The sequence below is a fragment of the Camelina sativa genome, chromosome 4 (genome assembly GCF_000633955.1).
Source record: "Camelina sativa cultivar DH55 chromosome 4, Cs, whole genome shotgun sequence".
Taxonomy (NCBI): Eukaryota; Viridiplantae; Streptophyta; class Magnoliopsida; order Brassicales; family Brassicaceae; genus Camelina; species Camelina sativa.
Window position 1 is genome coordinate 14,955,840 of NC_025688.1, and position 17,147 is coordinate 14,972,986.

The 17,147-nt window shown below is 31.5% G+C and overlaps 1 protein-coding gene across 1 annotated transcript; it reads right to left on the minus strand.

Annotated features, from left to right (window-relative positions):
* LOC104780607 (protein NRT1/ PTR FAMILY 2.10-like) lies at positions 12,821-15,814 on the minus strand. The gene is made up of 4 exons (XM_010505115.2): positions 15,449-15,814; positions 14,614-14,831; positions 13,985-14,538; positions 12,821-13,901 (listed from the first exon to the last, which is right to left on the minus strand). The coding sequence occupies exons 1-4, from the start codon at positions 15,699-15,701 to the stop codon at positions 12,980-12,982; spliced, it is 1,947 nt and encodes a 648-aa protein (XP_010503417.1). The 5' UTR covers positions 15,702-15,814; the 3' UTR covers positions 12,821-12,979.

Consider the following 17,147-nt stretch of genomic DNA (forward strand, 5'->3'; position numbering starts at 1 on the left):
TATTGTTGTTGAATGTTAGCGATGTGCTAAGTGAGAGAGTGATGTGCTCTCTGATGGTTAGTGGTGAGAGTGATGTGCTCTCGTCTCTGATATTCGTTAGGTGAAGAGCTTGTGATGTGCTTGCCTTCGTCTATGGTGTGTTAGTGTTTGGGTTAGCAATAAAGAGTTAGTTACAGAGGTTACGATATCTTAAATCTATCAGGCAGGTGCTCAAATGGAGCTAACTGGTCCCAAAATGTGCCAATTACATATTTGGCCAACACTGCATTATTCTGCACACAAAACAGTAGTAATATGTACAGAGGAACACCCCTAAAAACTGAAAGAGAAAAGGATGAAAAATTAGGAACCTTGCATATGTGCACAAGAAGCGCTAAGACAGCAGAACTCAGCAGATTGTCTCAGGTGACCATCGGCAGCAAAAACATCTATAATCGGTTTCAGCGTGTTCGTTCTCGACAATGTAATTCTGAACATTATCATTCTGAAATAGAACAATATTTTGGAAATTGCATAACTTATTGTCTTCATAGAACTTTTTGTAGCCATTATAGAATCTATTATCATGTTCGTGCAAGTGGAAAAAAAAAATCTCAGTTTTAATATGACATGCGACACTGAAATTGAACCTTACCAGAGTAATTTTATGTGATGACTTTGAGCACATGTTCACAACTCACAAGAATCATGAACTACCGTTAAAATTATTATTATTTTAAATTACAATGACCTCTGAGCCATAATTTTCAGCTAATTCAGATAAATTACTTTTATGTGTTGTTTTAGTATGATGGAATATCTATATTAACATTTTTTAAGTACATTTTGGTTTATGCCCTTGAAGTTTATTTTATTTAATTTGTTTATTTGCAACATTAACCCCTACAGATTTTCCTACCAACATCTCCCTACTAACTAGATTTAGAAATTCTAGCGCAAGTGGCTGCAAAGACTAGAAAGCCAATGAAGAAAATAGTTCAAATGAAATCCTATCCCGTAATGGTTGTCAACGAGAGAAGGCTTCAGGGTAGCTTCTGGAGTTCTTAGAGAAGGCTTACTTCAAGAGGTTCTTAAGAAGGAGTTTCAAACTGACTTTTAGGCAAATATTTCTACTTAATTAACTTCTACAGATTTTTCTAAAATAAACAGTTCTACTTAACTCAATTAATGGAACTATATTAGAAGTTAAAATTAATTTACGCTTATTGTCATACACAGCATGACACCATCATTTAAGAGATCGAGATTAAATGCTTAAAACTTATTTTAAGAGATTTAAATGTAAATCGGCCGACTTTGAGAGACAAAAGATTACAACCTCAATGATTATTATGACGTAGATAACGTTTATTAATACGAGAAACCAAATTAAGAAACTCAAATTTTAGTAAATATTTAACTTCGTCAGCAATATTTGCACAAAATAACAATAATCAATATATGGGAAATAGTTTAAACAAAAAATTTCCTAGAATCGACATTATTAAAACACTTCCTAGAATCTCTCTATCAGCTTCCTTAAAAAAACAAATTGTATATTCTAACCAAAAACTCTCTACCATCTATTTACAAAATTAATGTTGTTCCTAAAATCAACAAATTGTATATATATTTAAAAAGATTTCTAGTTTAAACCATTTCCATAAAATAATCAAACAATTGTATGCAATCAATGAGAATCCGATCCTAAAATCTCTCTCAAAAAGCTCAACCAAATTAAAATAATACTACAGTTTACTAATTTTGGCTCATACTGGTAACCATTAGAAGAACAAAAAGAAAAGGAATAAAAAGAACAATGCAGAATGGAATAAACAGTTTTTGAGGAATGAAAGAAAAATCTGCAGAGAATGAACAAAATAGTAAATGGTAACCAAACAATAAAAATGTTTTTAAAATATATTAAATATTAAATAAATTTAATTTCAATTGTAATACTAATATTATTCTAATGTATATATAATAAATTTTTCAAATAGAGCCTTTAGATTACTATCAAAAATATTTTTTTTGTCAATACATTGTGAAAATATGAAAGTTTTTATATTACAAAATTGAAATTTTATTAATAAACATATTTTTTATTTATTTTAAAATAAAAAACGAATTTGAATATTTGTTCTTTTTTTTGTTCCATTTGTTCATCATCAATTTTGGAGAGGAACATTTTTGTTCTATTGTTCTTTATTTTTTGAATAATGTAGATGAAAGTAGGGGAAAAAATATTACTTTCAAATGGTAAAAAAATTGTGGAATAGAGAGGAATGTGATATTTATCCTTGTTCTTTTCCTAAATTTTGGTCACCAATTGAATTGAAGCTTTGAGTCTTTCACGTCAAGAATGCAAGTAATATCCTCAAAATATTGTATCATAATTAAAAAAAAGAAATACATTAAATTCTAGATCTCTTCTTTGCTAAAATAATATTGTATGGATTGTAATCTTCTTGCTCATCACGTTGGCTCATATATAAATAGTCCATTCACCCAGAAATGTGAATACACAAATCAAAACACAAAAATTGCATATCTGCAAAGCAATTGATAGAAATGGCTGGTTCATTTGAATTCTTGAGAGATATATATCCGCCCTACAAGACCTCATCGAGAGTTAATCTTGGTCGATGAAACTGTAAGAATGTTGGTAACCTAATGATAATTTTCCTTACTCTCTATTGTTTATATGAATCTCAAGTTATATTGACTCAACTCGCCGTTTACATACTTTGTGTGAAAGTCATGGACTTTTTTTTTTTTTTTAACAAACTGAAAGTCATGGACAATACAAGTGAGACAAAGTTTTTTTTGTACGATAACATCGCTTCTGAAATCATTGGAGAGTCTGCAACTTCTATGTTTGGTGGATCATTTGATGAGGTAATCTCTCTATTATTTAACTATTTCACTATATCAACCGATTATTATAGGACAAGAAATAGTTATTGCAATATTATCCACAGACTACATATCCTGAAAACTTGCAAGAACCTCTCAAAAACCTGATCGAAAGACATTTGTCTTCTTGGTATGTGTGGGAACAATATAACATTTGGGATGGAAAGAATTCCTATAGGGTGAGCAAATTACTCTCTAAGGATGGACTACTAGCAGAACAAGTGCATTGAAGATTCAAATGACATGGTGAACCCAGCTTCCACCATCTCTGGTGATCAGGTATTCATTGTAGAATTATATGAATTATTGAAATGGATTTATACTTTGCAGATGATTAATTTATTGACGTTTCTTTCTGTTGATTTTTATAGGTTCTACTTCTTGACTTATAGTCAAGAAACTAATGACTCAAGTACTCTCTCATCAAAGCGTGTTTATGCATGTCATGTTGACACAAGTTAACAATCATCCTCTTCCAAAAAGGTATGCAGTGGCGGATCTACGTTAAAAGTAGGTTGGGCACGTGCCCCACATTGTTTACGAATTTTTTGTTAGTAGTTGTTGATATAACTATCTGTTGGATCATCTGGTTATGTTTTCTTCTGCATATTTTTGCTGGTGGGGTATTCGATCCCTCCATTTGTTGCTTTTTTACTCTTTTTGTCACATATATATTACAATTTTTGGCCATATATTTATTAATTATTAAATATGTGCCCCATACTAATAATTCTCCTGGATCTGCCCGTGAAGGTCTGTGTTACAAAAGTGGATAATCTGCTGAACAATTTGGTTTACAGGCTTCTACACTTAACATTGAAGACAACAAAGTGAAATAGGATGCTAATCCAGAAGAGAGTAAGGAGAGTGACGATGTGAAGATCAATGACACAAAGGCAGGATTGAAAAAAAAAGGGATTTAAGATCAAAGTTGAGAAAAAGGTGATTATAAGATGTGTTACGATGGTGGATTGTGCTTTTTTTGTTTCTATCTTTGTTTTTTAGTTTTAGTTTTGTACTTTCACGTGTTAAGCTAATAAGAGGATGGTTTATATGCCATTCATTGAAGTATTCTTCAATAAAATTTCACCATTATTAAAGTTTCGAAATAGAAGCAAAAGATAGTAATAACTTACTATAGATGGTTTGAAGTGCAGACAAAAATTGCCCCCAATTCCACTTGGTTTGTTATACGCATAAAGTATGGAAAAAAAACATGCGAAGAGATCTACCATTAATCAGTTTTACGAAAAGAAAAAAACAAATGTAAGAGAGTGAGCTGGAACTTTGGGACTTATCTTCCTCTATAATGTTCTAAATTAACAATAATCAGTTTTACCAAGGCCTCAAAATTAAAATAATCTACATATTAATCAAATTTATATTCAATATTTATATTATACGCTCATAAAAGTTAATGAGTTTTATCTAAAAATATAATGTAGTAAAAATCTACAACATACAATAGAAATTATAAATTTTTTTTATAAAAAAATATCAGTATGCGGTGTACCGCGGATTAAAATCTAGTTATTCTAATAATCACTTAACCACCCTCATGTCCTAAATCAGAGCAGGTTATATAATCTTGTCTCAAGCGTCATTCCAACAATATGAGCTATTGGCTCTTGGTTTGAACCAGAAGACCGGAATGGCGGCTCCCAACTGTATACGAGGATGATCAGTTTGGTTATTAGAATGAGACTCCAATTGTTATGGATAATAAAGTGGTGATGATGTGGCGTGGAGGAGGAGGGGGAAGCACTGCTGGTGGTGAGGTGTTGCTCTTTCTTCAGATTTCGTCCATAATCCAAGGTAAGTGATTGATGTTAGGCTTATCTAGGGAATGATTGTAGTGAATTGGTGATGGGTAAGATGGATTGAGAAAAATCCATGAGTTGTTTTTATGGTTGTTATCCTTGTGAATGCGTTGGGTATGTGCTTAATCGTGGGGAAAAGAGCATTGGTCATCGAGTTAGGATTTGGTGGCCGAGAGGCGCTTGAAATCGACTTCGGGTCGTGTTTCAGGCACCTGCGGATGAACATCGCAAACTAGTTTGAGATGGCTACTTCGGAGCAACGTTTGGAGGATGAAACGGAGTCCGATTTGGCTGAAATTTTGTAGGTAGCTTCTTGGTGCTACAAGCTTCATATCCAACGGTGGGTTTGTGAAATGAACGGTTAGTTTGTGTTTTAGTTAAGTGTTTGTATTGTGGTCTGGCATAGACGGTTTTGTGGTAAGGTTGGAGTGTCGAGCGACACCAAGGTGGTGTCGAGCGACACCAAGGTGGTGTCGAGCGACACCAAGGTGGTGTCGAGCGATACCAAGGTGGTGTCGGTCGACACCAGCATGTTGTTGTGTGTTTGGGTCCTAGGAGGACAGCTGGAGTCAGGTTTGGATGAGGAGAGATTGACGGAACTGATTCCGTGAGCGTCGGTGTGTGTGTTGGTTTGCAAGTGGTGCGATGGGTGACGTTCGACACCAGGTGGAGGTGCCGTTCGATACTAGAGGAGTTGATAGTGAGTTGGAATAATTGTGGGGAAGTGTTGTCCGTGGCTGGATGAAATCAAATATTCCAGCCCACTTCTCTTGTTACTCGGTCGCTAGGGATGGTTGGTTGTCTGACTCAATAACTAGATGAGGTGGTGTTTGGTGTATTTGTGGAAGTTTTTGTAAGAAGTGATTTCTACGCCGGTTGTCTCGTCGGAATTATGGGGTTCCGGTGAGATAGTTTCCCGTGGATCCTATGTGAGGATTGGGAATCCGGGTGTGGTCGTTTTATATTTAGACAGTAAAACTAAAGTAATATTCTTAATTTTTAGACATTATGATTAGTGACATATAATAATCAAAGAACTGGAAGAATTAGACGATCTTTATTACCAAAAAAATCATTTGACGATCAAAACAGAGCTAAATTGGTAATCTGCATAACAAAATATTGGTTTACCAAATCACATAAATATGTGGCTTGGACTACATAATTACATAATGGTTTTCCCAAAATTGCCGTTACAAGTTGGAATATCAACATTTGACAACGGTGCAAGACAATCTTCATGACCCTGCAAAGTACTTCAATATACTCCAATTTAGATAAACTAATAGAAATAATAAATCAATAATAGCACTCCCTCCATTTCAAAATATAGGTTGTTTTAGTTAAAACACGCATATTAAAAAATGGAATCTCCACTCTAACACACTTTTTAAAAAATATTTCACATTTGACACATTTTCTACTATTTGGACACTTTCTCTATGTCTATTAACTATCATATCTTCTTACTATAACTCTATTTACAACAATGCCATCAAACTATAAATCTCTCTCTAGTTACCCAATTCACATGTTTCTTTTTCATTCTCTTCTGTCTCTTTCATTGTTTAAATAAATATATAATTTTTGTTAGTTGGAAAGTGTAGGCACAAAATATATAATTTTTGTTAGAGAAAAGCAGAAATTTTTTCTAGATGAAATAAGCAAAATGGTGCATTATGTCATACAAATCATGAACATGTAGACATGTTTAAATGGATAATTCTAATTAACACTTGGTTTTAGAGAGTTTTTTCAATGAAATCTTTCTCTTATGCTCAAAGGATTGAGGCGCCAGATTCCAAGTGTTTCTAGCACAAAAACAAATAATATAATTTCCAAATCTTTCTTTACCAGTTAAGAACAACATCAATAAATTTGGAAATTTATAAAGAATCTAATACAAGAAGTCAAAATTTTGGTCTAATTTAAGGTTCAAGGTTTACATGTAGGGGTAGGTCAGTTTCATGTTTTCTAGTAAAAAATCTTCAGACTTGGATACATTTGTTAAAATTGCTATGAAATTAAATTTTTGATTATAGTTTATGATCTAAAGTTTAGGATTTAGGGTTTAGGATTTAGGGTTCAGGGCTTAGAGGTTTAGGGATTAGGGTTTAGTATAAGATATAATGAACGGTTCCATGCTTAGGTTTTTAGGGGATATGATGAGGTTAAAATTGTTTGATAGTTAATAATGACTACTTCACCAAAACAAAAGTAGTTTTTAGTGGATGTGTATAACTTATCGTCCATGTGGATTTGACATGAAAGATTAAAATCGTCTGATAGTTAACCATAACTACTTTATCAAACCACAAATTTTTTAACTAATTAGGTATTCATATGTTTTTTTCTCTGATCATCCAAAAATAATTATCCATCTATGCATGTTAACCATCCACAAAATAGATGTTTAAAGAATGTAATGCAAGAAGTCAAAAATTTGGCCTAATTTAAGGTTTAGGATTTACTGGTTGGGGTAGGTCAATTTCATGTTTTCTAGATTTGGCTACATTTATTAAAATTGCTATGAAATTAAATTTATGATTATGGTTTATGATCTAAGGTTAAGGTCTAAAGTTTATGATTTAGGATTTAGGGCTTAGACTTTAGGGTTTAGGATTTAAGGTTTAGGATCTAGGGTTTAGGGTTTAGGGTTTAGGGTTTAAGGTTTAGGGTTCAGGGTTTAGGGTTTAGAGGTTTAGGGTTTAGGGTTTGAGGTTTAGTATAGGATATAATGAACGACTTCATGCTTAGATTTTTAGGGGACATGATGAGGTTAAAATTGTTTGATAGTTAACAATGACTACTTCACCAAAACACAAGTAGTTTTTAGTGGACGTGTATAACTCATCCATGTGGACTTGATTTTATGGACATGAAATATTAAAATCGATTAATAGTAACAATAACTACTTTACCAAACCACAAGTTGTTTGATTAATTAGGTATTCATATTGTTTTTTTATCTGGTCATCCAAAAATAAGTATCCATCTATGCATGTTAACCATCCACATAATCGCGAACATCATCAATAAATTTTGAAATTTATAAAGAATGTAATGCAAGTAGTCAAAAATTTGGTCTAATTTAAGGTTCAGGGTTTACAGGTTGGGGTAGGTCAATTTCTTGTTTTCTAGTAAAAGATCTTCATATTTGGCTACATTTGTTAAAATTGCTATGAAATTAAATTTATGATTAAGTTTATGATCTAAGGTTAAGGTTTATAGTTTAGGATTTAGGATTTAGGGTTTAGGGTTAGGGTATAGGGCTTAGAGGTTTCTTGTTTAGGGTTTAGGATATGATATGTTGAATGGTTTCATGCTTAGGTTTTTTGGGGATATGATGAGGTTAACATTGTTTGATAGTTAACAATGACTACTTCACCAAAACATAAGTAGTTTAAATTTTAGTGGAGGTGTATAACTCATCGTCCATGTGGACTTGATTTTAGAATAAGTATAGTATCCACATAATAAGACATTTTTAGCATCCACATAACCATCAACAAATATTCAACTATAATTGCATAATATGTATTATAATTATTCATCTTAAATATAGAAAAATGGATCTCAAAATATAGAAAAAATAAAATTATAATGAATCATAAAAACAAAATAAAAAATATATGTCATAATAATTAAATAAAGTGATTGCAAAGAGAGTAGGAGAAAAAAAGTGAAGAATAGAAAAAAAAAATAAGTATTATCCAAAAATAAGTATGGTTTTCACTTCTTGGATTACATTGTTAACCATCCACATATTTATTAGGTATTCACATATTTAATTTTCTGATCATCCAAAAATAAGTATTCACATAAAAGCGAACAACATCAATGAATTTGGAAATTTATAAAGAATATAATGCAAGAAGTGAAAATTTTGGCCTAATTTAAGGTTTATGGTTTACTGGTTGGGGTATGTCAATTTCATGTTTTCTAGTAAAAGATCTTCAGATTTGGCTACACTTGTTAAAATTGCTATGAAATTAAATTTATGAATATGGTTTATGATCTAAAGTTAAGGTCTAAAGTTTAGAATTTAGGCTTTAGGGTTTAGAGTTTAAAGTTTAGGGTTTAAGGTTCAGGGTTTAAGGGTTTAGGGTTTAGGGTTTAGGTTTTAGGGTTTAGTATAAGATATAATGAATGGTTTCATGCTTAGGTTTTTAGAAGATAAAATGAGGTTAAAATTGTTTGATAGTTAACAATGACTACTTCACCAAAACACAAATAGTTTTTAGTAGAATTGTATAACTCATCTTCCATGTGGACTTGATTTTATGGATATGAAAGATTTTATGGATTTGTCACAAATAATAAGAACCATTCAATTGAAACTATTAGTATCTACAAATAAGTATCCACATAATAAGACATTTTTTTTGCATCTACATCACAATTAACAAATATTCAACTACAATTGGATAATATGTATAATAATTATTCACATTAAATATAGTAAAATAGATCTTAAAATGTAGAAAAAATAAAATTATAATGAATCATTAAAACAAAATCGAAAATATATGTCATAATAATTAAATAAAATGATTACAAAGCAAAAGAGGAAAAAAAGTGAAGAATGAAGAAGAAAAAAAGACGAAGAAGAGAGAGATGCAAATTTCTTCATTCTTTTTTTTTTGCAACCATTCTAAGTCATTAGATATATAATTAGTAATTGAAATTGAATGGTCTAGGATGCAACCAATTATCTACTTTTACTTTTTGTTTCTTTTTCTTTTTTATTCACACAAAACCCTCATTTAATTATACGCGCTCATCTGTAGCCGTCGGATCAAATCCTTAGTTAGAATCGGACGGACCTTAGTACAACTGCTTTTTTCTCTCTCTAGTTACACCTATGTTTACACGATCAGGGCTAAAATAGTCTAAAAGTCATGAGCACAGTAGAAAAGTTAGCCAAAAAATGTCTCTTGGTCACAAAGTGTGTCAATTGCTTAAGTTTCTTACAAAAGTGTGCTATAGTGTCAATCTCCCTTCAAAAATTTAACCAATCATACACAAGACTGTATAATATAAAAATTTAATCTAAAAGTTGCATAGAAAGTTGGAAACATGTGTGAAACAAAAATATTTTTCTAAACATTCTATATTATGAAACGGAGGGAGTATATAATATAATATATCTATCAATAATAGTATATAATCCTTAAGTATTTTAAGAAAATAATAGTTTTCACTATTTCGATGTCCGAACACAATTATTAAACAACTTTATTCGTCATTTTATTTCATGTCACATATGACGTTGAGGAAATGTAAACAAAATGTACTGTTTATAATGCCTGAAACAAATATTAAATAACTCTATTCATCATTTCATTTCATGTCACATATCATGTTGGAGAAGTGTAAACTAAATTCACTATATCTAATGCCTCAAAAATATTATTAAACAACCCTATTCATCAATTCATTTCCTGTCAAACCAAATTTAATATTCCTAATGTCTGAAAAAAAATATTAAACAAATCTATTCATCATTTTATTTCCTATTACATATGATGTTGAGAAGTGTAAACCAAATTCATTATTCTCAATACCTCAAAAAGATCATTAAACAACCTTATTCATTATTTTATTTCATGTCACATATGATGTTGGAGAAGTGTAAACATATTCACTATTAATGCTTGAAAAAAATTATTTTACAACTCTATTCATCATTTCATTTCCTGTCACATATGATGTTGGAGAACTGTAAACCAAATTAACTATTCTTAATTCTTAAAAAAGATTATTAAACATTATTTCATTATCTTGATTTGTGGCCAAGGATGATGAGGATTGACCAAGTCTTTGGCCATAAAGCTAGTTATCGTGATGTGTCTTTTCGATTACAAGTTATGAAAACAGAGGTTTTGAATATTTTGCCAAAACCTATCATTAAACATTTTTTCAATCTGTTCTTACACATTTTCACATTTGTGTATCCATTATTCAAAGACTTTAATTAGTAACCATAATTTTGAAAAATAATGAGGAGGAATGTGATATTCTTCTTCATATATTCCTCAAAAAAATTTCATTTAAAAGTAATATCCTTTTCACACCATTCTTCTACATTCCTCACAAAATGAGGAACAATATAGAATAAAAAATTTCCTCCTCAAAATTGATGAGGAACAAATAATGTTAGAAAAAGAATGAGGAGGAATGTGATATCCCTTAATTGGAGCATAAAAAAAATTACATTTGCTCGACGTAGTTTAGTTCTACAGTTTTAGAAAAGAAGCGATGTTATGAAAAAAATGGTTTTTGGTGGAATAGATGAGTTGTAAATGGCAAGACTGAGATAAGAAATATCATTGTTTTCTTTGAATGAGTAGAATGAATGAAGAAGAGAATGTGTAGAAAGATTGAAGAAGAGTTTGTGTAAAAGGATTGAAGAAGAGAATGTGTATATGTGATGAATCCATGGGTAGTTAAAGAAAATCCTACCTGATCTATTCAGTTGATATAAGATTTGTGGAGTGCCTTTTAAACATCATCTTGAACTCATGTCTATTGAATCCTAGGCCCTAGAAATGTTTCAATGGAGTTTAATATATTCTTTTCCAAGAGAATCCTTGGAAATTTCTTGAAACTAGAAAATACATCACTAAAAAACATTTCATTTAGTGAGCATAGAGAATGAAAATGTGAATTTTCCTTCCAAGTTATATATTAATCTCAAAATGGGAAAAAAAATTGTAGAAAAGATGATGATATAAATTTCCTTTTTTTAGTTTTCACATTTGCAATATTTACCTAAAAGGATAATATAAACCTCTCCTTCTTAGTTTTAGAATTTTGTTGTAATATTATTATATAAAGTTTAGTTTCCAAAGTTAGTCATTAATAGGATCATAACATATGTCAATTATATCGATAAGAAAATCAATACATTAAAAAAACAATGTTTGTATGTTTAACAAGCATTAAAAATACACATGTCAATTGTATCGATAAGATATTGACGTGTGTTAATTCTAAATTCACTAAAATATTTAAAATAAAAGAATATAAAAGTGATAAACATATATAAAATGGAAATCTATAAATATGTAAAAAAAATAAATATTGTATATAGATATATTAAAAACATTAAAATAAATTATTAATTATTAACTTAATTCTATTGGAGATTTTTTTGATTTTTGATATATATCTTAATTAAAAAAATGAGTGAAAGTTCTTTTTTTTGACAAAAACAAAATCATAAGTTTTTTTAATCTATTTATAAATTTTGAACATTCTCACCAAATCTCGAAACATGTCAAAACTGTTATTAATGACATATCAACATGTTCAGGGTGTAATTTGGTTGTAATTCAAGTGTTTTCTATTCAGGGTATTTTTCACCATCTGATTGACATTCAAATCAGTTGTATAAAGATTATTATCATTCATTAATATAATTCATTTTTGCTGAAAAAAAAAAACATATCAACATGTTCAATTAATTGATAGATTTTAACACATATTTTAATATTTTCAGTTTTCTTAACTTACAATGTGTATATCAAACGAAAAAAAAGAAGAGTAAATTACATATCTACATAATATCAACATACATATCTATATGACTATATGAGAAGGAATACTGAAAATATATTTTATTAGCTTACAAGAAGTATAACTAATGTTAAATATAATTCATAATACAACGGTATTTTATATAGGAACCTTTTAAATTGATTAATTTTTATATGTTGTTCAATATTTTTTTTTCCTTTATTTTTTTTTTCTTTTGTTAAGATAATTCTAGATTTATAGATATTGATTTTTTTTAACGTAATATTTTTTTTATCATTCTACATATTTTACAGTACACAATGCAGAACCTCAAATGTTATGAGCTTTGGGTATAAAATGATTCTTTTTGGTTCCAAAAACAGGTGGCTACTCTAATTGCAGTCTATGCAAATTGGAGCTTTGCTGCGATCGAAGGAATTGGTTGAGGATCGGTCGGGGTCATTTGGCTTTATAACATCATATTCTATATCCCACTTTATTTCATTAAGTTCTTCATCCACTTTATTTCATTTGCAGAGCCTCTGAGCCTGGGATCTTGTTATCGATTTGATACAGAGTTTGAATTAGTAACAAAAATCTTATTCTACAATACAGATGAAGCGATTTTTTCTTCATTTTAATCTATATAAAGTACAACAAGATTGACTTCGGAGTAAAGAAAAAAGTACAACGAGAAAGAAGAAACTGAGGTCGTTTGACCAAAGATAAAACAAGTTTGCAGATCAGACAGAGTCCTTCTCTTGTAGCTGCTGTTTTTTGGTCACTTCTTCATTGGTCTCAATCTCAGTGATGTCTTCATCATTACTGCCTTTGTATCTATACCATTTAGCCATCAACAAGAAGTAACCCAAGTTAACGACCATGATTCCTGTGAGCATGAAGTAGAAGTAATCCAATTTGGCTTTGTTCAGATCCTCAGCTAACCAATTCCCTGTAGGTGAATGCTCAGTTGTTCGATGAACAGTTGAGATCAAGAAGCTAGCGAGGTAGCTCGAAATCCCACCACCTATATAGAAGATAGAACCGGCGAAGCTCCTCATATTTTCAGGAAACTGCTTGTAGTAAAACTCCATTTGTCCAATGGCAGCAAAAGCTTCTGCTATGCCTGCAAGTGTGAGCTGCGGAATCAGCCACATAGCTGACATGGAAGAGATTTCTCCTGTCCGAGGCGCCATACCGAGTGTCGGTTTTGTCAGCGCAAAGGTTCTTCTCCGTTCCTCTATAAATCCAGACACTAATAAACTCAATATCGCAAACACAATCCCTGCTCCGATTCTTTGTAAGAGTGTTATGCCAGTTTCTAACCCGGTCACTCTCCTGAGCGACGGGACAAGAACACGGTCATAGAATACGATGAAAATTGTCATCCCCGTCATTAAGAACACTACATAGGTTGCTCCGGGGATCCTGAAGTCACCAGAACCCAAACGCCGGTCGCTCTGGAGTGCTTGGAAGACAGGGTAAGTCATTTGCATACTTATTGCAAGATAGTATATCGAAGAAGCAAGCCAGATTGGGATCACTCTAACAATGCACTTCACTTCTTCCACTTGCTGCAACGTGCATAGCTTCCATGGATCTGAAGCCGCTCCATCTGAGTTCAACTTGTCCTCGGGGGACTTAATCGCTGCTTTGTCTAGAAACCTGACAACACAACAAACTTCAGCAAAAAAAAACAAAAGCCAGAAACATAAATCAAGAGAACAAATAAGTATTAAGAGATTTACCTGAACTGGTCGGTGTATTTGAGACTAGTGTTTACATAGTTGCGTGGGATGTGGTTGTAAAGATCGACCCAAGGCTGCTTAACAGGCTTCAATCCTCGTTTCTTGATAGCGGCTGCTATAACATGAGCAATACCAGCCAAAGGACTACCAGAGGCTTTAACTTTTACATACAGTCTATCTCCAGCAAAGAAGATGACGCAGGCCAAGAACATAAGAACCACAGGGATAGTCAAACCGATGGTCCAACTCACATTTGACTGGATGTACACAATTAGCGTGAGTGAGATGATCTGAGCGAACGTGAAAGTGAAGAAATACCAGTTGAAGAAACTGTTGATTCCTTTCTTTCCTGATTCGGATTTGGGGTTGAACTGATCAGCACCAAACGCTAAATTACACGGTCTGATACCACCAGCGCCTATCACAAGAAACCCTAAACCCATGAGCAGGAACATTATCTGTCCCACACTTGGACCTTCGCATGTGCTTTTGTTTCCGCAAGCAACGGGGTGCAATGAAGGAATTGCAGCAGTTAGTAGTATCACAAACGATCCCTACAAAGATAGAAAATGGTTTAGACAATATTGGCGCCGGCTTAACTAATCAAAAGATTATATAAATATAAGTACCATGAAACAAGCGATGACAGCGACACAGAGAGTCTTGTAGCGACCAAAGTAAGTGTCACAGAGGAAAGCAGCGATGAAAGTCCCGAAATTGATAGTGCCACTAAAGGCATTGATGATAGTTGCAGCTGTATAACTCTTAAGGTTGAATACAGAAGTTAGGTAGACAAGAAGGTTCGATAATGTCCCTATGATCCCAAGCTTCTCAAATGTCTCATTACCTGTCAATATCACCACATAAATCAATGATAAAGAATACCTTCTCATGAAGTTAGAAAGTATTTATTGCATTTAATGTTACAGCTTCGAAACCGAAACACACAACAAGTCAAAAGATTGGACTTTCGATGATGTTCTGACTTTTTTCTTTTTTTTTTTGGTTCTAAGTGCTCTGTAACTCCCAGAAGTTAATCATTTTTTGTCTTATCCAGAAAAATCTCAAAATTCTTATCTACTATACTTTTTTTCAGAAACTTAACTGCTTGATTCAAAGTCTATTTTTTCCACGGAAAATTAATTTAAAAAAAAAAATTAAAATATCTTTTTTTCATAAAGATCTTTTTATAATCTAGAAAAAATGTACGAAATCTCCTTCGATCTGGGTTTCAATCAAATCTTAATTTTGTTTTAACCATTTTTTTCGCTCAAAATCTCCAAAGTCGAGATTTTTGGATACAAGTCAAGTCTAAGACAAGTTAAAAAAAAAATAGAAAATTTAATAATATCACGGACAAAATGTTTTATAGTATATTTCATTTTTTTTTCTAAAATTCCGACAAAACACAACAAAAGAATATATATATATGTCCGAAAGAGAAAAACAAAAGGGTGAGTTTACCAATGATGAAGGGCATGACTTTCCATCCTCTATAAACAAGTTTTTTCTGATCTTCCTCGAATGAATCGACCATCGTAGATGTCACATCATCGACGGCGGAGTGGTGGTTCGTTGTCGTAGTCTCAACCTCAAGGGGCTTTCTCTCCATAGTCTCAATCTGTGTGTAATTACAGAAGAGGTCGCTGTTGTTGTTGTTGTTATAATTCTTATCTCTTTTGTCTCTATGGTTAAGGATGATGACTCTGCTCTTCATCTCTATGCTTCGGTCTTCCTTATATAGTGGTGTGGATCTAGCGAGAGTGGATTTTGTCGGAATCTTAAACAAAAGGGGGAAATGAGAAATTAAAAGATTGGTGAATTTTTTGGCTGTGAATGATTGAGACATCTGTGTGAGTGCCTCATTAATTAAAATTTTTAATTAATTTCCCTAATCTAAATAAAACGTTTCATTTTTAATTATTGGTCAAGTGTGGGCTGAGTTAGTGCTCGATGTAGGCCCATTTTCACACTCCTTCCCTCTATTTTGACTTTTTTTTTTTACGCAAAGTCCCTCTATTTTGACTAAGTTAGTCAATTATCACCTTATATTTGTGTCCAAACTTTAAGTTAATTAGTATTTTTTACACACATGTATATATATATATATATTTATAAAATAATAGTGTGTAAAACACCTGTGTAATAAATTTTTATTGAACCAATTTTATGATTTTTAGATCAATATAGTCAACCGTTTTTATTGATTTATCAAATTGGTCAATTCTATGTTATAAAAATAAAGGTTTTAGTATTTCTTTTTTTTCCTAGGATGTACTATTAATAGTTATAATATTAATAAATATTACTAATCTTAAGATGATCTAATTATAATTTTTTGTGTGTTTAAACTATCCGCTATTAAATAATAAGTACTTGCTTTATGACTAACTACACGGTTTGAATAAGCTAATCGATTAAAACCTTCAAAGACTAAAAAACAAAGTTTTTTCCAAAGTTCAAGATTTATATTTGCTAAAAGCTATTTTGTCGAAAAGTCATACACTCTAAAAATTGTTAGTCAATAAAATTTAGAGCATTTTGTTAGTCAATAAAATTTGAATCAGAGACTCTAAAAATTGTAAAATCAAAACCATACAATTTAGAAGATTAACCATCACATATATATATATATATGTATGACATATTTATTAAATTAGATTCTATAATTTATTTACATTTGGTTTTAATACTAACGAAATTTAGACATTTTTTTAATAAATATCAAGTCTTAAAAAATAATTAATAAGCTGATGTAAATTATGTAGTAATTTTCTTTGAACTTATATGATCCATGGGCATATAAGAGTTGAGTTGGAAGAAGTCAGTAGGTATCTTTTCATGTCCATTAAACATTTAATTCTATGTATGGTCTAACATATCCTTTCTTCAGTTACATTGTAGTACTTTCACATTTGAGTTATCCAATATGTAAGTACTATACTTATTGTTTAGCACGGAATACAAGGTATAGGGTGGATCCTTTTATGAACGGAATCTAACGAAGTTGTAAAAGAGAGACAAAGGGTCCACTTTATTTACTTCACATTTATTAGATTACTGATGTGATTGCTTAGTTTAGCAAACAGGATGAGTATTGTTCTCCACAGAATTTGCTAGTTTATATCAAAAACCTAAACACACACACACATGCATATATAGT